The sequence below is a fragment of the Micrasema longulum genome, unplaced genomic scaffold (assembly GCF_059751315.1).
Source record: "Micrasema longulum isolate JH-2025_06_02 unplaced genomic scaffold, ASM5975131v1 h1tg000146l, whole genome shotgun sequence".
NCBI classification, from domain to species: domain Eukaryota; kingdom Metazoa; phylum Arthropoda; class Insecta; order Trichoptera; family Brachycentridae; genus Micrasema; species Micrasema longulum.
Genome location: NW_028277352.1, coordinates 44,433 through 70,824, shown reverse-complemented (window position 1 = coordinate 70,824; position 26,392 = coordinate 44,433). Strand labels below are relative to the sequence as shown.

General features: G+C 32.8%; 2 protein-coding genes across 3 annotated transcripts in view; one reads left to right on the top strand and one right to left on the bottom strand.

Annotated features, from left to right (window-relative positions):
• Positions 1-8,669, top strand: part of l(2)k09913 (transmembrane protein 53-like lethal (2) k09913) — a 37,107-nt gene extending 28,438 nt beyond the window's left edge. Inside the window, exons 6-8 of one of the 2 annotated variants that reach the window (XM_088242579.1) lie at positions 2,869-3,006; positions 4,724-4,901; positions 6,972-8,669. In XM_088242579.1, coding sequence (XP_088098705.1) covers positions 2,869-3,006; positions 4,724-4,901; positions 6,972-7,112 — 457 coding nt within the window. In that variant the 3' untranslated portion in view covers positions 7,113-8,669. The remainder of the gene's footprint in view (positions 1-2,868; positions 3,007-4,723; positions 4,902-6,971) is intronic. The other variant, XM_088242580.1, reaches the window with a different exon arrangement.
• Positions 8,670-10,545: 1,876 nt separating this feature from the next.
• Positions 10,546-20,141, bottom strand: Dbp45A (putative ATP-dependent RNA helicase Dbp45A). Its single transcript, XM_088242578.1, has 9 exons — positions 19,865-20,141; positions 19,487-19,680; positions 18,283-18,494; positions 17,692-17,827; positions 16,534-16,703; positions 16,016-16,243; positions 13,757-13,884; positions 13,036-13,189; positions 10,546-11,774 (listed from the first exon to the last, which is right to left on the bottom strand). The coding sequence occupies exons 1-9, from the start codon at positions 19,941-19,943 to the stop codon at positions 11,384-11,386; spliced, it is 1,692 nt and encodes a 563-aa protein (XP_088098704.1). The 5' UTR covers positions 19,944-20,141; the 3' UTR covers positions 10,546-11,383.
• Positions 20,142-26,392: the final 6,251 nt, after the last annotated feature.

The following is a 26,392-nucleotide window of genomic DNA, read 5'->3' as shown; positions in this document are numbered from 1 at the left end:
TAATTTGTTTTTTTTTATAAATTAATTTTGTTATGTGAAGTTAGCTTAGGTTAGGATAGGTAGGGGGTTAACCCATAACACCACTAATAAAGATGACATAATTTGTTCATGCAACACACTATTTAATTTAGACACATTTTTTTATTACAATAAGATTAAATTAATATTTTGTTATAAATAATGTGAAATAAACTGTGATTATTGCATTTTATTATGAAATCAGCAATCGAAATATACTTATTTATGTCATTTTTATAAATAAAGTTATTGTCATTCAGTTTTAATGTAAAAATAATCACTTCAAAGACAAACCGGCTTTGTTGGTCGTTGACAAATTAACCTTGGCCGGCGATTTGCCGGCTTTGTGTTGCAATGGGTTAAGCTTAATAATAAAAAAAAGTTTTTCTTTTTACATAACTTAATCCTTAGTTTAACTTGATAATCAATCCTTAATTTAACTTATATAAATTTGTTGCAACAAAGAGGGAAAACATTTTTGAGAAGGGAATATGGGAGTCTAGGCATTTACAGGGCTTATGGCCTGTCATTGGCTGGTTTAAGTGGCCACTTAACACACTGTAACATTCACCATTCTGCCTATGTTTGAACATCTACATTTCCTCAACTCTTCCATCTGTTGATTAGAAAAAGAGCTGAAACCTTTATCATGTTTATCACAAATTGAAATATGAACAACTCCCTAGGGAGAAAATCCAGCCAGTCTGCAAGCATTTGGACATACTCAAAACATTGTTGAATTAATTTAACTTGATAATTAATCCTTAACTTAATAAATTAAGTAAAAAAACATTTTTTTTTATTATCAAGCTCAACCCAACCTATCCTAACTGCTAGCTTACGACCAGGAACATGAACATTAAGTTATCTTAATTCATTCAACAAACGGCATAGCTATTCAGGTGAATGCCGGCATTTAATGAACAGCCTAGCCGCTCTGTTGGATGGCTGATTAACTATTTGGTGGCGACATACATATCACGATAAATATACGAGTCGGAGCTGGCTTTGTAACAACTGTATATTGATTTTTTATTGAGCGGTATTTGCGACTCAAAACTTAAAACAATTATGTATTCCCTTATATATTTTTACAAAAAACTTCAATAGCATTTCGTAACTCACTATTTGTCCATTATATTACCGTCCCTTTTCAGTTAATGACGGGTGTTGTGTGAACACAACATTCTCACATTTTTTTTTTCTTCATATTAAAGACGCAATATTTATCATGGTAAATTCCAACGTAACCTCCTCACGCTTGTTCCCGCTTGCAAACTCCCACCATTCATAAGCTAACAAAAATTCATCATTAATTATAAATTATTGAAGTTTAATATGTTCTTTTGACCAATATCAGGTAATTTGGTCTTTCAAATTAATAAAATACTTTTGTATTAAAGCAATAACTGAATATCAATATTTTATTTATAAAAAAAATCTGCATTGGTATAGTAAATATTAATTTTCTCAATTTGCTCTCATTTGGAAATGGATTCAATTATTTGACTTCATCGTCATAAAGATTGTGCCAAGGGCTGGCTATCTTTCAAACCATAGAATTAAGAATAGTCCAGAAACCGCATACGCACGCACATCAAACAGAAGGCGACTAAACTACTCATAAATGAGAAGGTTTACGTTTTGACCCATTAGTTTCTTTGTTGACGTTGCTCAGTACGCAACTCCTGATTTGAATTCAACTATGCCGTGTTGTGTCCTTTTAAAGTGTAGAAATACTGCTAGGATCTTAGAGAAACAGGATGGTATCACATTTCATGTCTAATTAGCAAATGAATGTGTATGTAACAAATGCATTACTTAAAAATTGAATTATTTTTCCATCTGTCAGATTGTCGAAGAAACAATATAGACATTTCGTTAGTGTTGCCAACGTAGTAAATTTTTCATCCTACTTTGCTCATCTAATAAGAGAACTAGTGAAAATTGGATCTCGGATTAAACAACTCTATCGTGGACATTTGACCGACATTATCTTTTAAACATGAAATATTATTTATAAAATTTGTTTTATATTTTAAGTTTAAAGTTCATTAATTCAATTACTCTTGTTAAATGACCCTTTACTTATCTACTCTGTTGTATCAGTCAATATTTCCGCATGCACAATAAAATTTTAGAGAAATTAACAGATTGGATTTTTTTTTTTTATCTTACATAATTGTGATAATGATATTTTTTCCCATCGTGCAACATTACACGGCGGCATCGCGAATGCGCTCGGCGAAAGTGAGGCATAGTGGGGGAATTATTGGACACAGTCCGATGTATTTAAATATGATTCTACCCTCCTTCTGGGCTATTCTTAAATCTATGTTTCAAACATTGAATGACAGTTGTGAAAAATGTATTTAATTTATGTTTAACAGATGGTAGTAATAGTATCATTCTGTGTCAAAAATGAGAAAGTTACCATAATTAAAAAGGCCGTTAACAATGCATCAAGTTTTTGCAGAACAAACCAGCTGGTTTAAATTATTATTAATTTTTTTATAAGCAATTTGTTTGGATTTCAAATAATTTTTCTTCTTCTTAATATTATCAAAAACATTTTTCACTTTATCGTATGACATTTTTCACTTATTTATAAATTTACATAAACCACCTTAACTTTTGAGTTATGCGTCTACCGGTTTCGAGTTTACTTCCTCATCCATCAGGACTTAAACTGACATAGAATTACTCGCGCTGTTATTTATATTTTTAAATATTGTAAGAAACGGAAGAATGGAAGGAGAGAGAAAGGCGGTCGGACGTATAACTCAAAATATATAAATAAATATTATGAAATAATTGTATCGCGGGTTTGATATGAATACTTTTCTTTAGGTACCAACCGGTTATGGACAAGGTGGCTGCCCAAATATGGGACAGTGCAGCTGATATAAGTGAAATCTCTATTGGAGTGCCGAAGGCTATATTTCCCAAGAACCAAGTGATGCAAAACACTCTTCATAAGTATATTGTGTAAGTGACCATCTATACAGGGTGTTCACTAAACCCTGTCACATCCGAAACCAATGATCAGTATGAGCAAGAAGACATATTGGCACATTAAAATAATTTTAAAAATATAAAACGAATAAAATTTAAAAATATAAAATATCAAAAAAAGAAAATGGTTGCTTATTTCTGCAGAGGAGAAACGAGTGGGGAGGGGGGAGTCTGATACACTGACAACCGAGCTCCCCTCACTTCTCCACTGCAGAAGTAAGCAACCATTTGCTTTTTAAAATATTTTATTAAAAAAAAATCTTAGTTTTAAATATGCTAATATGTCTTCTTGTCCATACTGATCATCGTGGTTTCGGATGTGACAGAATTTAAAAAACACCCTATATACGCTGGAACCTCTTTTGGAAACATTCCACATAGTACTATTAAAAAAATAATGTGTAAAAAAAGTATAAAAATAGAACAATGGTGGATAGGTTTTCTAGCATAAAAACCAATTCGGGGTTCTATTTTAATTTTTGTACTTGCCTTACTTTTACTTAAAAAAGTCCAATGACAAATTAATACTGTAGAAAATCGTAACGAAGATTATCCATTATCAGACATTTAGTACGAACATCACTTTCATTGGATTACCACAGTTTACCCGGAAGATGGCTCCTGCAATGGTAGCCGAAATGTCGGAACAAATCCAACACACCGTATCGCCCAAAAAAGAAACATATTGATCACTTTCTTCACCTGAGATATCCAAAGCCCGTGTTATATGTTTCCATCTAAATTTTGAGGTTTACTGGATTTGAACAAAAAAATTATTAATTTTTATAAATTCATACAAATAAAACACATAATTCTTTCTACGCAACACATTGTTTAGCTTGAAGATGGCTCCTGCAATGGTAGCCAAAATGCCGGAATTTATCAACCTGCACGGGATCACCCAAAAAGACCATACATATTTATTTATCATTATAACTAATGGCCGTAGTCAATTTGTACAAAATTAAAGTTAAATACAAAGTTATATGATAGAAAGAAAACATAGTTAATTGTTATGGTTAAACTCAATAAAAGTAATGTATGGTAAATAAAGAATAAAAGATTTATAATAAAACGATAAAAGTATAGGCGTATAGGCTTCTGAAAAGTAGTATAAAAGAGATGCATTTTAGGTTTGTAAATCTTACATAGGCAAACATTTAGGCATGCGAATTCAGCAAAAATAAAAATAAATAAACCTTTATATGAAGTATATTATACAAACAGACTGAATCTCTGGTTCATCAGTTATTGTTGCAAAGTCAGTAGTACTTACTTCCTATGTACAACCGAATGAGCATGAACCCATCTAGGTTGCAAGTATGACTGCTTGTATATACAATGTTTCAGGGGTCTCAAATGAATTATTTTATTTGTTCTATTGATATTATGGTATTGATATGTATTAGAGGTACAAATAAGTTTCTGACGTTTTTCATCGAAAACTGGGCATTTATTGTGAAAGAACGGAACCTTATGTTTTATTCGAAGCATTGTCCATCGCTTGCCACTACTTTTTCCCATCTTTCTGGCAGCATACGGATACCGCGTTAATTTGTTTCACGCAACCGAACCACCTTAGTGACCTTTTCCAATCTTTTATATCTGTCCCAGATTGGGACTGTCTTCGGATATCATAATTTTATAGTACATCGATTTCTGTGAGTAAAATGCATATAACTGTTTTCAGATATCACATGAAGACCTTCCACGAATCTGCCACAGTCCACTACATGAGGTCCAGCCAACAGTTCCACAGGACTCTGTGTCGAGCTCCGGCCCTGTTTCTTCTTAGCAAGACGGATCCCGTGGGCTCTGAGAACTCCAACAGGAAGGTGCATGACAGTTGGAAGAGTATGGGGATAAAGGTTTGTAAATCTCTCCTTTATCTGTCGAGTAATTAGTTAAACTTCTATAACCAGATAAGGAAGTACCGTGTTTTTATTTTTAATTTGTCGGTTTAACTAAGCCTAAAGTACCTACTTGCATGCGTGTGATTTTGAAGATGCTGCAAAAATTAAAACAATATTTTATGCTATTTAAATCCTTGCTGGAATTTAAATGATCTTTTTTTAAGAGCAATTTTAATAATTATTTTTTATCTGTGGAATTTTTTGATTGGGTTTGTGATTGTTTTCATGTTTTTATTATATTTTTTTCTTTTATTGAACTGTATAATTCCCTAAATAATCCCCGTTTTCTTTCCACCTGATCCCACATTTCTCATAATACCAGATTGGGGAAAAAATAATTTCATATTTCGCGCCCTTTTTTTTCAACTACGTATATCTCGTTCATTATTAGTCACATCGGATCATACGATACAGCGTTTGTAAAGGTGTGAGTGTATACTACAAACGCTTCTTTGACAGTATTGCGCTTGGTCGGTTCAGTCGTGAACTATCGTGCAGCGAGTATGGAGTATGGAGGTCTCAAAGATAGAAATTTGCATTATTTTACTACTTGAAAGGGAAAAACGCGTCGAGAGCGACCAATTGCGATGTATATGGGGCCGATACTCTTTCGGTTCGTGCTGCACAACAGTAGTTTGAGCGATTTTGTTCTGGTGTAGTGGAGGTGAATGATGCACCATGCTCTGGCAGGCCTGTCGTCGAAAACGTCGATAAAATCATGGAATATATTGAGATAGACAGTCACATTAGCAGTCGTAGCATCGCTTAGGAGCTAAATATCGATCATAAAATTGTTTAGAACCATTTGCAGAAGGCTGGATTTAAAAAAAGCTAAATGTTTGGGTGCCACAAGAGCTGACGCAAAAAACCTCATTGATCAAATTTCCATCTGCAAATCGCTGCTGAATTGCAACAAAATCGACCCATTTCTGAAGCGGGTGGTGACTGGTAATGACAAGTGGGTCACTTACGACAATGTCTTGACGCTTGCTACAGAGATTGTGGTCGAAATTCAACGAAGCGGCCCAGACCATGGCTAAGCCAGGACTGACGGCCAGGAAAGTGTTGCTGTGTGTTTGGTGGGATTGGCAGGGAATACTCTTCTATGGGCTGCTCCTCTATGGCTAAACGCTCAATTCTGCCCTCTACTGTGAATAACTCAACCGTTGGTGAATAGGAGAGGAATCGTGTTTCATCAGGACAACGCCAGGCCGCACACATCTTTGATGATGCGCCAGAAGCTCTGGGAATTCAGACAGAAAGTTCTTATACATCCATCCTATAGTCCGGACCTGGCACCAAGTGACTACCACCTGTTCCTGTCTATGGCCAATGCGCTTGGGGGTACAAATTTGGCCTCAATAGAGGCCTGTGAAAATTTTTTGTTCGAGTTTTTTTGCCAACAGGAACAAGGGCCAACAAGTTATCGAACAGAACGGCGCATATTTGACTTAAATCGGATAATTGTAATACTTTTTATAAAGCATTGAAATGAAGCGAAAAATACAAAATTACTTTTTCCTTAACCTAATATAATGATTGTGTAAAACAAGTGTTTTTTTTTTAAATTTAGACCCATGCTTTTACCAACACCAAAGTGCAAAGTGCAAAGTTTAATAAATAAAAATAAATTTATGGTGTCACAATGTGACACTGTTGCATTATATCATCATTACGCTTTTTTGCAATGGGTGAATTAATACGCTGGAAAATAATAACGCTGCTGATGACGTATGAAATCTGTTAAATTTATTAAGTGGTTTTTTTTTTTAACTCTTTGGAAAAGTTTTGCCATACAATCAAATGTTTGTATTGTTAACTTGCTTCCTTTATTTTCATAACTCATCTGTGATTTTTATCTTGGCTTTCAGCAATTTCTCCTACAGTCTATTAAAATATACAACACCAATTCAACCGGTATCTCTAGAGAATTCATTTAAAATTGTAGACATACTGCTAAATGAGGTGACTTTTCAATTTGATATTCCAGCTTCTCGAAATTAATATTTATTTTTATATTTCCAGACCACCTGGAAGTGTTGGGACAAGTCTCCTCACGTTTGCCACTACAAGTATCACACGAGCGAATACCTGACTCTCATGAGCGACCATCTCGGTAGTCTAGACTTGCTGGCGGAGCCGGAGAAGATCAGGGCCAGGATATAGAAAGATCAAAACACGACCAATAAGTCCCGACTCGCAATCACAAAAAAAATGAGACTTTCCGATATTTCCTCCGCTGTGTAGTAACTAAAACACTTGCATCACAAGTTTTTCACCAATAAGATAAAATAAGTTAACGTGATTATTTTCTCAAGCCTGGATATTCTATATTGATATATTTGTCTAAAATTTTCAGTTGCCTTTGTCAATTGCACAATACCGCTTATGTCATTGATGAAATTTATTACAAATATTACAATATTTGGATGGAAATTTCAGTTTACTGTCAGTAGTGGAAGGTCGATAGATCTCTTCAAGTCTTTTTGTAATACGGGTTTGATCTGCCCTTGGTTCTAACCCTAACATTTATAATCTTACTCAACTTTACATGACTTATATGAGTCTGAACGAGGAGGCATCATGTCAAAAGTGTGCCGTGGAATGTTTATATGGCACCGAAAATAAAGTATTTTAGGTATATTCAAGGTAAATAATAGAGTATTTTCACAAATCTAGAAAAACATTAAAAATATATTGGATATTTGGAGTGGATTTTTACAATCTTAATGGTAATGTATAAAAAATTGGATTTCATTCATAAAAATGAGCACGTACAAAACGGTTCGTAATAAGGAAATATCACATACTACGAATACCGATAAAAATATATGAAATGGATTTAGAATAGTTAATTGTATTTTCAAAAGCAATATGGATATGGATCAATAAAAATATGTTCATAGAAAAACACGACGTGTTTGGCCTTGGTTGTTGTGACATCAAGATTCGTGATGTTGTTCTACACAAATTTCAATGGCAAGCAATAAATAAACATGAATTGTAACGTGTTAGGGGCGTGGCCAATGAAATGACCGTTTTGCGGGAATTCAAAATTACAAATTTAAAATTATTATTCATGCTATTAATAATAAGCGAAAAATGATTTATTTACTGGACCTTTCATTTCATAGACCTTTATTACTTTAAAAATGTATTAAAAAAAACATCCCTATTGGGATAAACATCATTTCACTTAGACATCATCCATCATCCCCTTGAGTACGCTTCTTACAAACATTGCATACGCCTTAATGTAATAATTCCACAGGGCGTAAATGTGTCATTCTTAGGTAATTCAAAATATGCCTCTTTTAAGATACAGTGATTTATCACTGTAGAAAATTTATCCAACGTCGCACGGTAAAAATAATTTTACCATAACCATTGTAATTTTTTGCTTTTCTAATAATAAAAATTGTGAAAATACCCTATTCAGTGCTTTAAGTATGTCAACATGTTCCGTAGACAAGGGCTGGATCAACCCTCTAGGGGGAGTTATCAAATCACTGGCTGATGATCACTTAAACCAGCATAACCGGGTCGTAGTCCTGTGGCTAGTGTCGCAGACTTGCAGATCGGGGGTCTGAAGTTCGAATCCCGCTCTCCCCAACTTGATTTTCATTTTCTAATAGGGAGTTATTTACAACTCATTGAATATAGCCCCGAAATTGAAATATTTCGGTAAATTGTAAGAATGCAAATATTTTTTTTAAATCAAAATTTATAGAACAAAGATAATACTGCATGAAATCTGTATTGTTTATTTTACAAACATTATGATACTGGAAACGATATTACTAGAATACGTAATTATATTATGATTAAAAAACTAAATTATTACAAGTTAATAAACATAAAATTTTGTGTTACCTAGAGATTGTTCAATAATTGACACATTTTGACTGGCCCAGTTGATTCTAAACTGAAAATTGTTACAAAATGTATATTTCAATATTTTAGTATTTTTAGATTGTTGGTGACTTTCCTGAAATTATTGTTCTTTTAGACTGGACTGCGTTGTCATTTAAACTCTAAAGGTCAAACCGCACTAGACCGACACTGCGCGATGCGTCTTATACGCACTGTTTTGGATGAAACAAAAAAGAGTATAGCTGCGCTTGCTCCATACAAAATCTTGTCGAGCATCGACACTGTAATACGGTTTGACTTTAAGAGAGAAACAAGTTTGCTGTAGTTTTGTTAAAAATGAGATAAATCTACATTTTTCTTTGAAATATTTACACCAATCCATAGATGGCATCGCCGTGTCCTTTTTATTAATTCAATGGAAGATTTTCAACAAGTGACCTGTACAATGTACGTCCATACTTTTTATGGATAGAGTATTTGAGACGTACGCGGTACGGCCATACCCGCTAAGAGGTTGATATAAATTTTAATAAATTTGTATCCATAAAGTGCTATAAATGATTTTTTTTTCTGTTATAAACATTAATTAAATATAAGGTTTTATCTCATTGTTAAATTTACATTGAGAGTATACATACGAGTAAAACCTTTTTTAAATCACAGTCATTAAAAAAGTATTTGCTAGTCCTTAAATTACATACACAAGCAGTTTCTATGAATTCAAACGACGCTACGAAGATGTCCACATAAAACAAAATTATATACATATTTGTGTAGTTCCTTTTTATTGAACATAAAAATATATTTGTTGAAATCAATTAACTTAATTAATAAAAATTAGGTTTCGTTCCATAAGAATTGATTTGCTAATCTGACTGACTGATTGAAGTGTGTATGAAAGATAGTGATTTTTGAAAAAAAAATGCATATATACCTGCATTTTTTTTTACTGTCAAGAATAATAATTTTATACTTTATAGTTGTAAGAGGATTATAGGATTTTTATTTAATATTAAGCTTATTTTCATCATCATCATCATCATCCCCTTTCCGCACCTAATGGTGCATAGGGCACTGCATTGGTACATCAATAGCAGTGTATTTTGATCATTTTTGTTACATGAAGGTAAGATGATCAGATTTAAGCTTGAGGTACCAGTCCTAGGGCTATGAAATATTCTAGTGTAAAAACACTTTTTAGATAAATATTTCATGTCGGCAAATAGGAAAACGCGCTGACCACTGCACCACGAGGCCGATAAGCGTATTTTACATAAATGTTAATGCTATTTAAGAATTATGAATTTATTGTCTTGTCAGAATCCACCTTATGCTTTTTTTAGTTTTCCTTTGTATAGGGAAATAATTTTACACGGAATATGATATAACTGGGCGTGACTTTGATTAATGTGAATTTTTGTACGTAAAATAAGCATTATTTTTTATAAGAATGTTTGAAATCTTGATAGGTTTTAAATGAAATCAGGACTTTCAGAAGAAATATACTGAACAATTTCCCTCATCCATTTTTAGAATTTATAACTGTGTGTTTATAAAAAAGTAGTTATAACAATAAAAATTTATGAATAAAAAATATTTAAAAAAAATTATGTGTTATTTTTTATTTTCCTATTTTTTGTAGATAACTAATATGTATGTCGTAGGATTTTATGGTGTTGATCCTGGGAGCTCCTGCCCCAGTTGGAGACGACAGAAAAAAGCAACATTTTGTTTCCATATGTATTTATTACATGTTCATTAAAATACACTAAATCCTCTTTTCAACGTTTTTGAAATGAATTAAAAAATATTTTTTGAACATTAATTTGACAATGCGTAGTATAATTATACTATATACTGTTATGTTCCAATATGACCCGGAATTATGTAATTTAAAAGAACCCCGCTGAAAATACTGGTATTTTTTTTACTTCGTAAGTTTGGTAGGACTGTCATAGGCATATGTTTGAATTTTTGGGCGCTATCTGTCATGTAGTTAGTTACACATTTATATTTATTAATCTGTAAATTATTGGCCATTTTGGACGTGTAGTTGGTTCTTAACAGACAAACTAGTAAGACGCGTTTCGGTGTAATCAGCAGCGAAATTTCAAGATTATTCCAGAGTGAAAATGATGGAGCAAAGGATTTGATCTATGTTATGTATATTATAATGCATTGGCGTCGCTTATGGGAGAAATCAGGAAGAAAACAGCCTAAGAAATATTTCAGTCGCCTAAAGTCGGATTTTGTAACTGTTTAATGATAGCGTACATTGGAAAAATGTCGGCTTGTTAGTGAGACATTTAACTGAAGGTTTTTGGTATTCATTTTTTTTTGTGGCATTTTATAATTTTCTGAGCGAATCAGAGGAAACTTTTTAGATAAAAGTGCATACTTTAACTTAAATCTGTGTTTTTGGACGAGTCTGACAAATGATCTGGACATAATAGATTTTGAATAGGTAATTTTGTTGGGAAAACAAAAAAACATTGAATGATAAATAGTTTTAAATGTAAAATGAGTAAAATTTTTGTTGAAAATAAATTAAATTATTTCTTACGTTAACTTTCCTTAAAAATCGACAATTTCTTTTTCATGTTTTTAAATTTCTTCTTGTTTTTAAAGTCTCCCTTTGCCTTCCCTTTCATCAGATCAACTTTAACCAACTTTCCATCTTCCCTCTTTATATCTGTATGTAATTTACTCTTGGCTGCAGTCTTCCCAATATTGGACAACTTGCTCGGCATATTTTTAAACCTACTGTCTTTCTTCATAATTGCTTTATTGACAGTTTTCATAGTGGCTTTTAAGTTTTCACTCGTTTCTTCCGACTTTTTATCATTCTTTTTGCTATTTTCACTTTCAGCTAAAACATTTCTCTTCATTTCTTGCATCTTTTTCATCTTCTCTTTTCTAGCTTCTATTCTATATTGCTTGATTTTTTTATGGTGCCTGAAACCAGAAATAAAAAAGGGAATTAAGTATTTTTTTAAGTTGTAGAAGAATAAAATGATTAATTAGTAAGGATCGAAACAACAAGATCGAAGACCTGAAATACTGAATTTTTTACTTCGTATTTTTTTTTACCTTGCAAGTGTCAAATCTAGGAGCAGTAAGTGAACAGCGATGTAAGCAAATGAAAGAAAAAGACTGGAAGAAGTCAAACACATAAAAGTAGATAATTTGTCTATAATCATGATTCATACAGGATTTGTAGACAGTACCACCTGTTTCATGTACCAATAAGTAAAACATTGTATGTTAAAAATGCTTTTTTTCGTAGGACTTTTTCAATGTACAATACAAAATTTAAAAATATAGATTACACAAACATCACTCTGTCATTTGAGCGATCACAATGAACAATAATGAAGAATAATGTGCTTAAATTATCGCAGTCATAGCCAGTTTTCAGTTTACAATACAAAATTTAATAGATTACACAAACATCACTCTGTCAGATTTAAAATTTACACTAAAAATGTATTATGTAACTTAGTAGACATTATAATAATAAATATGTACATCTCCCCTCCCCTCCTTATCCTCTCAAGCATTCTTGTCCTTATCCCGCCCAATTTACAGTAACTTAATGTTCTTAAAATAAATATTTTAAAAATCTTTGATTATTGAGTACACGAAAATAACATTTTTATATGCATAAATTGTATGTATTTATTTGATATGTAATATATTTTCTTTACTAACTTTACCATGTGGAAATCTGTTATTAGTTCTGAGTTTATACACTATATCTACAATATTTTGAGTTTGTCCAAATTTTTGTAGACAAGGACTGGATTCAACTCCCTGGGGAGCTACTAACTTTACCATGTGGAAATCTGTTATTAGTTCTGAGTTTATACACTATATCTACAATATTTTGAGTTTGTCCAAATTTTTGTAGACAAGGACTGGATTCAACTCCCTGGGGAGCTGTTTATATTAACATATTACAACAGATATGAAGAACATTCAAGAGAAGGTAATATAAAAGAATATAGGCAGAATGGTGAATGTTACACAGTGTGTAAAGTGGCCACTTAAACAAGCCATTGACAGGTCATAAGCCCTGTAGATGCCTAGACTTCTATATTACCTTCTCTTAAATGTTCTTCATCTCTGTTGTAATATGTTAATACACTATATCTGTTTGTTTACTAAAAATATGTATGTAGAACTGTTGATTTCCCAAATAAAATAAAATAATTACCTGGCTTCCATGAGGTCAGGGTTGAGTCCTTTATTGATCCAATCTTTTCTTCTGTAATTCTTGGCTCTTTCATCAAAGTCTTCATTATCTAATCCTATTTCTGCCTCTCTCTTAGTTACTGATACTTGGGTAAATATTTTAGCTGCTTCTTTATCTGTTGGAATAAAATTTCAAAGCTATAAAAAAATACTCCGTCTTCCAAAATTGTATACTTTTTCCAGTGCCAAATTTATTTAAATAATAATTATTATTATTGCCTTTCATAAAGATTCCGATTTTGGTAAAAAAAATATTTCAATGGAAAATGTCAATTGTAGGACCTTTTTTAAACCTGCTAAGCCTCTATTTTAGAGGCTTGTCAGTAGGTAGGAAGTTATGAATTATACACAACACCCGGACCAATCGAGGAAAAAATCCTTGCTGGTTTTTTTTCTTGCAACTGGCCGGGATCGATTGTTTGCGTGACTTTCTTTTATCTCAATCATATACTAAAATTTAATGAAAAATATTGTATAACTATGTTTTTTTTAAAGATAGCCATTGACATGCCATATCAATTGGCTTGGTGAGTATTTAAATCATATAAATTTGAATAAATAATACAAGAGCATAGTTAGATATGGCAGTAAATACTGTGAAAAAAGTTAAGGTAATGAAAGCGCCTTGATACATTTATCGGAGCATAACGAACAGGAAGACTAATCACACTTAAGGAACTCACCGTCTATTTTGTATTCTGTTAGTTTGGTCTTAATTTTTTCTTCAATAGCACCGAGACACATGAGGTCGTATGGAGTGATGAGAGAGATGGCTAGACCGGATCTACCAGCGCGGGCAGTGCGACCAACTCTGCAATGAAATAATGTTTTTTTATTTCATTATAACTACTGAAACTAATGCATGAATTACAGCGCAAATTCTCCAATGATGCACGTACAAACGAACCAATTATATTTGGATAATTTCTATAGCGCCGTTTTTGTGAAAATCACCTCAAGGGCGCTGTACAATAAATAAATATCCCACCACGTCTTGCAGCTACAGAGCGCATGGACGGTTGGGATTCTTGTTCCTCGTCTCCAATTATGATATACAGGAGCTAGATTACAGCACGTCTTGCAGCTACAGAGCGCATAGACAATGAGAAATCTAGCCCCTATTTACATTTTTTATTTATTTATTTGACAATAAAGTTTAGAGATTTAGTGATATTAAAAAAAATAAATAAAAAACAAATTTATAAAAATAGAAGTTAGATTACAACAAGTCTTGCAGCTACTGAGCGCATGGACGGTTGGAATTCTAGACCTCATTTACTAAATTTGGATATTTGATAGTTGATAATATTTACCTATTGAAGCTAGATTACTAATCGTCTTGCAGCTACAAAGTGCATGGACGAGTGAAATTCTGGCACCTTAGAATTATCAATAAATTTACAAAAACAAACATTGGGCATAATAGTACATTTGTTAAGTGTTCGTGCTAAAAAGTAAACAATTAAAAACTAAACAGATAAAGCATTTTAACACTATGAATAACAACAGATAAAAGTATCCAAAGGGTAGCTTTCATAGATTTTGGGTAGTCACTAGTCACTATCGCAGTGTCGCACAAGTGCAAACACATGTTGTTTGCTAAATTCCTAGAAGATGGTCCGGTCCACGTGTAGTTGCCGGAGGGGGGAAAGAAGCCTATTATGCTAGTAACATTAATGTTTTTTTAATGAACCACAATTTATTTTTTTCAAATGTACCTTAACAGTCCCTGTTAGCAGAAATTAATACATACATTAAAAATTATAATTTAATTATTAACAGAATAAAACTGTTATCTATACTCGGTAAAAAACAAACTAAATTCTGACTATAAAATGTATATTTGAATCACTAGTTTGTGGTTATTCATTACATATAATAAAATAAATATAAAACAACTTGTTTTTAATCACTTTTTTTTCTACCGACCTATTTTAAGGCTGCACAAGCTTATATCAAGGTATAATTAACTTAACAATCTTATCCTATTTTATTTTTAACAGTGTTTACTAAATATTATATCGAAACATATGGAGCTAATAGGTCAAGTCTTTTTGTCAGGTAGTTATTGTTGTAAAGATGGGAGGTGTGGAGTAAGATGGATACTTTAAAAAGTGGTTAAAAACAAAGTTGTTTTATATTCATTTAATTGAATACTGACTACTGATCTCTTGTATAGTGCCAGTACTCCTGTATGGGTGTGAATTCTGGCACCTTATAAGGTGGTTTGATTTTATTAGCTTGGCGCATTATTACTCTGAGGATTTTATATCCATCATTGAAGTCCAAGCGGTGGAGGAAAGAAGACGGAGAAAGGAAAAGTCGGGTTGTGGTCCCGTAGCTAGCGTTGCGGACTCACGGATCAGAGGTCCGAGGTTCGAGCTCCACTCTACCCCAACTTGGTTTCCATGTTTTAATAGTGAGTTATTTACAACTCATTGAAAATGGCCACAAAAATTGAAATATTTGGGCAAATTATAAGAACGCTAATATTTCTTTTCTATTAAAAAAAAAAAAGTGAAGATGCCGCATGAGAGCCTTAAACTTAACCAAAATGCCTCTTTTCCATATCTGCGAGGTCCCACTGTCCTGAAAGGCCATTGGTGACAATTTTTTGATGCCATGCTCAAATAATATTTTTTTATATAAATGAGAGCTAGAATTTTAACCGCCCATGCGTTCTATAGCTAAAAGATGTATAGTAATCTAGCTTCTATTGTACGGCGCCTTTAAGGTGATTTTCACAAAAAAGGTGCTAAATTATCCAAAAGAATCAATTTCTTAGATTTTCACGGCCATTCAAATGCATATTTTGATATGTTGTACCGTGTGTCGTCAGAAGTCTTTGTTGACGTTTCAGATTGTATTGCAGCGTCCGTTATCAGGGTCGACATCAACTCTGCATATATATGCCTAGCATTGAAAGAAAGACAAAAAACTACCTGTGTACATATTCATTGGGCTCCAGAGGCATCTTGTGATTGATGACCAACTGTACCGCCGGGATATCGAGCCCCCGGCTTGCCACGTTGGTAGCCACCAGCGCCCGGGCTGTGCCCCCGCGGAACGTCGCTAGCGCTGCAGCCCTCTCTCGCTGTTTCATATACCCGTGTAGACACACATTCTCCAGACCTATGTTGTTCATGGTGACAGATAGCAGTTGGCAATCTCTGAAATTACATACAAAAGGTGTAAATTTTATTTGATTTATTTCTGAGGAAAATAACAACATTTCTCACCTTGCGGTGTGACATTTAACGGCAAAAACAGGCTCATCAAAAAATATTTTTTTATTCCAATAAAAAAAAAACATTATGCATGGTTTTTCAGAGCCATACCGCAAAACTTCATAGGAACATTTTTATGATGTACTTTTAAAAAAATACTAATGATTTTAAAAAAAATAAACAACTATTGTTGATTAAACCAACTGGCTGGTGTAAATATCAGTGTGACTTACTTTTTAGTTGAAGTAAATATCATAATATTCCCTTCAGCGTGTTCTTTGATATATGTTCGTAATACTTCTACCAGAAATACATCGCGCGCGTACGCTGGACATACAACGTACCGTTGGTCTAATGTTGATACTGTCGCTTGAGATGTGTTTTCAGTCCACGAGTGAAGATTCTAGAAGGGAGAATAATCAACAAATTTTAAAAATATGTTTGCCACAAATGATTGTATTGTGTATGATGTGTATTGCCATCGAAACATATTTTAATTTTTAAGAACTTTTGTGAGACTGCAGATTTTAGTGCATTTCTGTGAACAGAGTAATGTTGCCATGCTTTTAAGAATATATTTGAAAAAAAAATCATTTGAGTAATATTTTTCAAATTACCATTAACTTTAGTGCCCACCATGCGAACAGTTCACAGCAGTGAATTTTCGACAGGAAAATATTAATTATTTCTTTGAATGAAAAAACTTAAGTAGTATTTTTCTTTTTAGCCACAAATGCTTTTTATATAGTAATCATTTTACATGAAAATCGCGCACGCTTTTTGACCTGCTCAGGGGATTTTTTTTTTTTTTTTTAAATAAAAAGAAATATTTGCGTTCTTATGAAATCAATAAATAATACCCAAATATTTAATTTTGAGGGCCATTTTCAACGAGTTGTAAATAACTGACTATTAGAAAATGGGAATCCAGTTGGGGTAGAGTGGGATTCGAACCACAGGCCTTAGGTCCGTGAGTCCGAGACAATAGTCACAGGACCACAACCCGGATCTAATGACCCATTTAAAATTAAATAAATAAACAAAAAACATAATTTTATTGATTGTATCTCACTACTCACTTTGCAAAACGTCATGATAAAATAAGATAAAGTTTTCATAAGAAACAAAGAAATTTGTTCTTTTTGATTAGATGCTTAATGGTTTTTTAGTTAATTTCGTTTTTTTTTAAATATCTATGTTTTACTTTAAAATCAAATTAAACTAAAATATGTTTATATTACTATGTACTTATTTTCGCTAATCGAACGGTTTGGGGAGGTAGGAAGAAATCTGCTTAAGGCAATATGCCCGCGCTCATGCGTATATAAAGTGTTTAAATAAAATAAATAATTATTAAAATGTTACATATAGTTTATATTTGCATAACTTACATCTGAGTTCAGAGTGAAAAGTTGGTTTTCTTTTATTTGCTCTGTTATGGTTGCGGAGAATAGTAGAGTCTGTTTTTTGGCAGGAAGTTTATCAAGGATTATCCTTAAATCAGCATCATATGACCCACTGAGCAATCTAAAAAGAATAGAAATTTATGGAATACTTTAATATTTATAATGCAACACATGGGCATTACTATTTTTTTGTTGTATGCATGCATGGTTTAAATATTATATTTCAAAAGTGTATTGGCTTTTTGTAGAAAATGGAAGTACAGAGAAAAATAGTGACATCTATTGTTACATGAATAAAGGCAGTCCATATCAACTGCATATAGGCAAAATGGTGAATGGTAAAGGTAAAATGATCACTTGACATAGCCGATGATAGATAATACGGCTCTGTAAATGTGAAGACTTCCATATTCTCAACAGCCTCAATTCTGTTGAAAATATCTAAATATTGATATCAATTCCTTCAGGGAAAAATCCAGTATTTGTCTGTAGAGACATTTGACTATTTGGGCATACTCAAGATATTGTTAACAAAATTGAGATAAAATAAAAAAAATCTAACTAATTTTGTCAAACCTGTCCGCTTCATCGATGACAAGATACTTGATTTTCTTCAGAGAGAAGGTATCGCACCCACCGATGTGATCGGAGAGGCGACCTGGCATGGCCACTACAATATGTGGGCGCTTCGAGAGGCTCTGCCCCTCCAAAACCTGGTCACTGCCTCCTGTCACAACACACACGCGGAGCCCCATCGGCTGCCCTAGCACTGAGAACTGCTCACCAATCTAAAAAAATCTACATCATTAACCCACGGTGCAGCTGGCTACAACAGCAGCCGAAGAAAATCGAGCTCAAACTGCGGCTGGCTACATATTAAGTCTAGATGGATTGTCAACGTTCTTGCAAATGCAAGTTTTTGTAAATCTTTGGAACATAAAAATTGCAAATTAATTCTACAAATCGTAATATAACTCATCGATGCCATAGCATAAATACATTGATAACATAGCGTAATATATAACACACAGTATTTCTGGAACAAAACCACAGGACAGATAACTAAAACATCATTACTTTTGATCCATAAAAAAACAGCGTATGAGCTTTGAACTCACTAATCCTCACAGGTCATGGTGGGTTTATGAGTTACCTGCACTGTTTTAAACTCAGATGTACAAAGAGATTAACAGCTGTGATAACAAAACTCCTCAAAAACAGATCCCAATTGATTTGATAATTTTAAATTAAGGCTCTTTTGAGAGTAAAAATGAATTAACTTTTTTTAGAAAATAAAATATAGTTAATGTTATACTATTTTAAAAACTACATTAAACGAGATATTTTTTGCAATAACTCACTAGGTCAGTATGGTTCATTTTTTATACAGTATGAAGAGTCAAAAGTTGATGTTTTTTTTTCTTTTGATTCATAATTTGAACAAAAATGTTTTTTTTCCAAGCGTAGAGCGCTACTAGTTTAATTTTGGACTGTAATCAATGACAGCGTTACTCAGAATTGCGCGACCGAAATTATAATATAAATTTATAGTTGTGGCATTAAAAAAACTGATCTTAGGTGAATATTTTTCCCAATGTTGTAAAAGTGCGAATATCTCGAAATCAAACGACTTTTTCCTGAGGTCACTATTAGATATTCTGATTAGTTGTGAACTGGCTTATTACCCTTAAAAGGTAGGCGTAGAATTTCGGAATATGTATATACTTTGAGAACCAAATTTTGTTTTGAATGTTTATTTTATTGATATCAATAGTGTTACCTGGTGTGCTAATTCGTGAGTTGGGGTTAAAACCAAGGCAAATATCCCATAAGGATCATCTGAGAGGTTTTGTAACATTGGAAGAGCAAAAGCAAACGTTTTTCCAGAACCAGTTTTAGCAGCTCCAATACAATCCATTCCCTTCAGTATACTTGGTATACATCCTATCTGAACGGGAGTAGGGGTTTTAATACCTAAAAAAATAGAAACATTAAAACAAGCATCAGACAAAAATATATGAACACATTGTTAATGAAAAACATCCATTATATACAAAACATTTCACGGATATTCGGAATTCAAAAAGACCCATGTTGTGTTCATAATTTAATACATATTTGTAGGTGTAATTCATTATATTTTGTAAGTAAAACTTACCCAAGTTTTCACATTGTTTGATGAGCCAGGGCTTGATATTCATTGAAGAAAATGTCACATTTTCGTCTTCGGGAAGCATTTTGTCAGGTTTTAGATATGGCAATATTTTTATTCAAACCAACTTATGTTTAAAAAATATACAGAATATTAACTGTGGTGCAAGTAAAGTCTAAATTCTCAAGACAGACATCAAACCGTCTGTCAAATGTCATAACAAACTTATTAATTTTTTAGGTTATTAAAATTCACATGTGACATGTTACAGTATTGCAAGAGTTAAAAATGACAAGTCATTTTTTCATATTACCAAAATGTGCCACACATTATGGGGTCAATAGAAAATTTTTTCATCGTGTCATATTGGTATTTTTATTTTCCCTTATTTTTTTATTGTTACGATGGCTTATTACAAATTTGTAATGAAGTGTTAAGTAGAAATAATACGTTTTCACTTTTTGCAAAATAAATGATTTTGTAGGAGTCACCCGGAAATAAATTCCCACTGTCATATAATTTACTATTGTCGGAAAGTGCAGAAATTAAATCATATTTTTTTCCTGTATGCGAAATGGATTGTCAAAACACCCAAATTTCTTAACACAATTTGCTGACACGTGCGGATATCAAAACACCGACAGCCACGACCTCAAATTCCACCAGGAAGTAAAACTTGACAATAACTTAATTTAAGCGAGAGCATCTGTAATTTTTAATTAGTCAGTTCGGACAAACTCAGAAAATTCATACGGCGAGTTCCATCATGTAATCAGATATTTCAGTACTTACATGGTTACCATAATAACTAACGTAACACATTTACGTAGTTACCTTTTCTGTTTATACGACGTATAATAAACACGCATCAAAGCATATCATCGGTTTTTCCTGTCCACCTCGAACTTGGCAGAAGCTCCCATGCATCCACGACATCCACGTGCATAAAATCCTACAATTTATTTTCATAATAAATATCTAGCAAAGATAGAAAATTTTTGTGAAGGGAATAAAGAATGAAGACATTTTTTACTTACAGGGTGGTTACTTATTTATTAACATGGAAATATTCTCATTGAAGTTTTTGTATTTTTTTTTGCAATGCAAAACATCTTTCCTAGATTCCAAAAAATATGAGCCCAAACATGGCCTTGTGCTATGTTCGGAACTATTATTATGGACGCTATTTTGCGGTCAAGACGCCATCTTGATGTCATTGTAAATTCGCCATTCCATTATCCATTATCACATTTTTACTCAGATCCATACAAAAGATGTCACTACTGTCACTAATATGTCAAATTTCACATTTATGTGACACTTTCGACATATCACGCAGAAATATTTTCGCTCTAGAAAATTTTATTAAAACCTAAAAAAATTGTAACTTGTGGGTGTCTTTGCTAATTATGTAAATTCACTTTGTTATATTTGCATGTTATTTGAAACTTACGGGTTACATGCATTTACATAAAACATCTCTTGTGAGTGCACGGTAGGCTTGATAAACGAGGAGGCTTGATAGGTACTTCCACCAATGCATGAAAATAGTTATGTTGGCCATAATGGCTGTTATGGGTGAATCCTGCTCAATAGGGAAAGCAGCGATGAAATACGGGCTGAAGAAAGCGACATTGCAGCACAGAATTGGGCAAATGTAATTTTGCATCATTCCAAATTTAATTCCAAATGAGTATTTACTAGAGACTAAGAAACCGTATTGTATGTATTATCGCATACCTACAGCAAATATATTTCGAGAGTCCCTACGTATACTATCCAAACCGAATTTTGCAAGATTTACATGAGAGCAAAAACAAAGCTTGATATTTTTTTAGAAGCTATCAGACTCTGTAGAATCGTCAAACATGTGTCTATATTGTATTTCAATATAATTCTATTGATAAAAAAAACAAATTGTTAATGAGTCAAATTTTCTAGATAACTTTTTATGAAATTGATCATAAGCTTGACTCAATCGATGACAATGAAACGCAGTAAATACAGGTATTATAAAGTTTTTTCTTACATAATAATATGTTTTTGTTATTAATTCTTGCAATAAATAAATATGCGTTGTATGGTGATTCATGGGTATTTTTAAATCTCTTGCTTTTTGATTACTCAGGACTTTAGTTATGTGTCATGTAAAATTTAATTTTAGCACATAAAGTTAAAAAAATATTTATGTCGTTTTTTACATAAAATAATATTGATTTGTCTTATTTGTCTTATTCAACTTTAAACCCAGTATCTACTTACTTTATTATCGTATATGTATGAAAACTTTTACACTCAGAGGTGAATTTGGGTTTTAAGGTATTCCATTTGAAATGAATTCATGTGTTTTATTTTTATCTGTGCAAATGTGTTATATGAATTTTGAAAGTGCAGTGGACCAACTTGTGGGATTTTACTTAACTATAGTATATTGTTAAGTGTCCTTAGCCTGGGTAACCTCAGTGAGGACACATTATTTTTAATGTTTTGAATTTAGTTTTTTTCTTGTTTCATACTTTGTGTTCTTATGATTTACTACAAAATTTCAATTTTGGGGGGCATTTTCAGAGAGTTGTAATGTAAAAGTTTTAACCTCAGATTTATGATCCCTGAGTCCGTGACACTAGCCATGGGACCGCAACTCGGTTATACAATGCAAAAATGAATAAATATACAGTAGGTCCTTGATGATCCGGAGAGGCAAAAAACAGGACCTTGGCGGATTACTGGAGCGGTTTAGCAGAGTAATAAAACATATACTTATCCATGTTTTACTTTAGAAATTTCTTTATTAATCAAAAGACAACCTTGAAAGTATTAACAATAGTGAATAATAAACTTGTAGAAAGGCTGCACGTTTGAAATGAAACTAAAAAAACAGAAGTTTAAGTAGTTGTCTTAAAAATTCTGTAAAACTTCTACATACTTTTCTCCAACTTCATGACTCCACCGTGAATGCCCCCGCTCCATCCGTCCGGATTGCCGTGAGCAACGGATATACATTTTTTATTTATTTCTAATTTTTTTAATCCGTTACAGTTATAAAAACATATTACAAGGTCAAGTCATGTTATGTCTCGTCAGGTTAGTGTAGTTAAAATGTACTTTTTAAGGTTGATGGAAGAGTTCAGGAAATGTGAATGTTTAAGCATAGGCAGAATGATTAATGTGTGCGTGTGTTATACAGTGTGTAAAGTGGCCACTTAATCCAGCCTACGACAGCCCTGTAAATGCCTAGACTTCCATATTCCCTTCTCAAAAATGTTTTCCCTCTGTTGCAACAAATTTAGAGATTCAACACTGGTTATATTTACACTTAGCTCAATATTCCTTTTAGCATAATTGAATAATAATATTGGATTTTGCTAATTACTTAAGCTGACTTAAACATACATTTTTGTTGCTTAAATTAAAAAAGTGTTAAAACCACAGTGGTGTAGAATTTTATTAATTATTTTAATTTAAGTTTAAATGACAATTTGTAAGTAACAAACACATTTCTTTTAATAATTTGTGTTTTAACATAGATTTTAATTGCAAAAATAACTATTCTTCCATTTGTTGATTTTTGTGATGTAAAAGAGCTGAAATCTTTATTGATTTTAATTAGATTCTACTGAATTATTTAAGTTACAAAAAAATACCTGATAATAAAAAATTGTAAATCTTTGTATTCTTTATAAACCAGTTAGTTTGATCAACATGTTCAAACATATTACATGCAAACTTGTGAATGATACACAGTGTGTTAGAAATTATTTAAACTAGCTAATAAAGCATAAATAAAAAAAAGTTATAAAGTTTTGTTTATGCCCAGACTTTCATATATCCTTCTCAAAAAGGTTTCTCTCTCTTTGTTGAAAGGTCTACCAATCCAGTATTTCTAATTATTATTTGTTAAGCAGGCAGTCTTTGCTGTTCGTTATATCTCGTGCATTGCGTTGATCGAAACCAAATGGACAACTAGGCATGACAATTTATTTCAACCATCCCGCTGGAAAATAACTTTTCTTAGGATTGAGGTGTTATTGAAGACTTTAGAGCTTCCAGTCATGACCCTGTAAATTGGTGTTGGGATTTAATTGATATCTTCTGCAGGGTGCAGTCATAGTAAAACTCGAGACAAGATCTGTACTTTTTTGGTGCAAGTCTTTATAGATTTGAAAAATCATTAAGATAGACCGGATCTTGTCTTGAGGTAGTAACTTTTTTTTTTGTCCTCGATTTAATTTTATTTAGTTGTATATTATTTTACTAGTGCCTGTATTTATTAAAAGAAATTGTATTTACCATCGTTAGAATGGACTGCATAAGTCCGTCAAATAAATAAATAAATAGTAATAATTTAGTTTATTATAAGTCTCTATCAAGTCCCCTCTCTTTCGCCGTTCTTCCAATGATATAAGTCCTTATACTTTCAATCTACCATGGCAGGGCATCTTTTTGAGTAATTTGAAGATTTTGAGAGAACACCTTTGAATTTTTTTCAATGGCTCGATGTCTTTAGTGAAATAAAGACTCCTTACTTGGTATCTTTATTCCAATAAAACATAGATCTTGTGTGTTTTAGGTAATAACTCTATAGTAATATTTTAGAATGATTTCTTAATCTTGAGCTTCTCATTTAAATCCATTGTTATTAGTATGCTGGGATATTTTTGATGCTTTTTGTGTAAAAGGATTTGAAATCGTTAAAAGATCACTTCAATTAGTCAATAACAATTATTATCATGTTATTGAATTATTCTACATTTTTTTATTTTAAAAACAATTTCATGGCATACCACTGATCTTTTTGTACATATCAAATAATAACTCCATGTCGTATTTATTTGCTTTGTTATAAAAGTACTTCCATATACATTTAAAGCAGAGGAGAATTGCAAAATACTAAGGTATGCTATAAAATTCTCACATCCAAAAATAAAAAAGCCTTCAAAAAACTGATTTAAGAGTTTCGAAGCTCTAAATCTACTCTACCGCAACTTGATTCCTGCATTCAAGAACATCGATTTATTATTTGTTAAAAATGGCTCTAAAATGTGAATATTTTGTAATATTGTGCAGAAGGTGAATTGTGCATTTCCTGTATGTAAATAACAAAATAATAAAAACATACAAAATACTTATTATCTAGCGCAGATGGTGAATTGTTGACAGTAAGGGAAATAGAAGACGACCCCATTCCCCACTAGGAAGCAAAAAGAACATTATGGACAACTACTATAAAGCAACAGCACAATTAGGTACCATCAGTAGTTACAGACATTATAAGAATATTACTAGAGAGAGGAATATTCCTTAATACCCATCCACAATTCCTCTTTCTTCTCTAACTCATAAAGTGTCCATGCAGCTCGACTGTAGAATCATCTTCCATCCATTATCAAAGATGTTACTACAGTATCTTTGTTAAAATCACGTCAGAAGAAACATCTCTTTTCTCTTCCCTGATCTATCTTTTCTTTATTCCTTTTTCCCACTGAGAAATTGTAATAATAGTAGAGATGGATTAAGAATGGATGCCTCTAACCTGGTTCGTTCTTGATGGAATTTCTGTGGTTCGACCGGTTACTTGCGGGTGGCACTTACAATAGGACAGGCCCCCATCTGGAGCTCAACATTGGTGGTCGGTGGAAACAAAGTTTATGATGCGGTACACGTTCAACAAAATAAACGCGCAATGTAGGTACGACATGAGCTCTCAATGTGGCGGATGATCAAATGATACTGAGGGGGGGAGTGAACAGTGGTTGTAGGTACAAAAGATGTAGAAGTTGTGACAATACCTGAACAATGCTTACCCATATGATTTGCAACCAAATTATTTATTTGTTTTATTGAGTTAACAAACAGTATGTACTAAACATGTCAATATTAGTTAGCAAAATGAAAAGTCTTACTGTGTCCAGACAACCGAAAATGTATAAGCTGACTATCGTCAAACAAGCCAGTGGAACCGGACATGAGTTATAGATGCCTAGGAGTAGAAATTTCAAATCATTACTATTTGTACTCTCAAGTCCGATTACAGGTCAACAAAGCATGGGTCAGGGTGTCTGAGGAATGTAATATGTAGAAATAAGGATATGCATACGATAGCAAGGTCAAAATATATAATACATGTGTGAGACCCCATCATGACCTATGCTATGGAAGAGCAGGCTGACACTGTTCGTACCAAAGGGCTGGGGCACTCAGAACTGCTGAAATGAAGGTCTTAAAGTCTATTACTTGAAAAACGCTCTGAGACCGAATCCGCAATACTATAATTAGAGATAGAGGATATCGTGCGATGGAGCAGAGCCAGACGAAGATATTAGAGGGAGGGAGCAGCGACAGACTTGTGTATGCTGCAGCTAATGAAATCCCACCTGGACAACATCCGCCCGGAAGACCACGCAAGAGATGGAAGAACAATTGGACCTCATAATCTCAGGAGCAAAACTAGTTTTCTGTAACATTGATCTTAGAATCTTTTAAAAGATGAAGAAGAAGACAGTATCATTTTGATTTTTAACATAGTGTTATACT

Bases quoted from the DNA above. Each gene is read 5' to 3' on its own strand.
- Dbp45A (XM_088242578.1), bottom strand. From the start codon at position 19,943: ATGCTTCCCGAAGACGAAAATGTGACATTTTCTTCAATGAATATCAAG. The intron at 18,495-19,486 runs GTAACACTATTG...AGATTTTTTTAG, and splicing joins CTCACGAATTAGCACACCAG to ATTGGTGAGCAGTTCTCAGT. The intron at 13,190-13,756 runs GTGAGTTCCTTA...TTATTCCAACAG, and splicing joins AACAGAATACAAAATAGACG to ATAAAGAAGCAGCTAAAATA.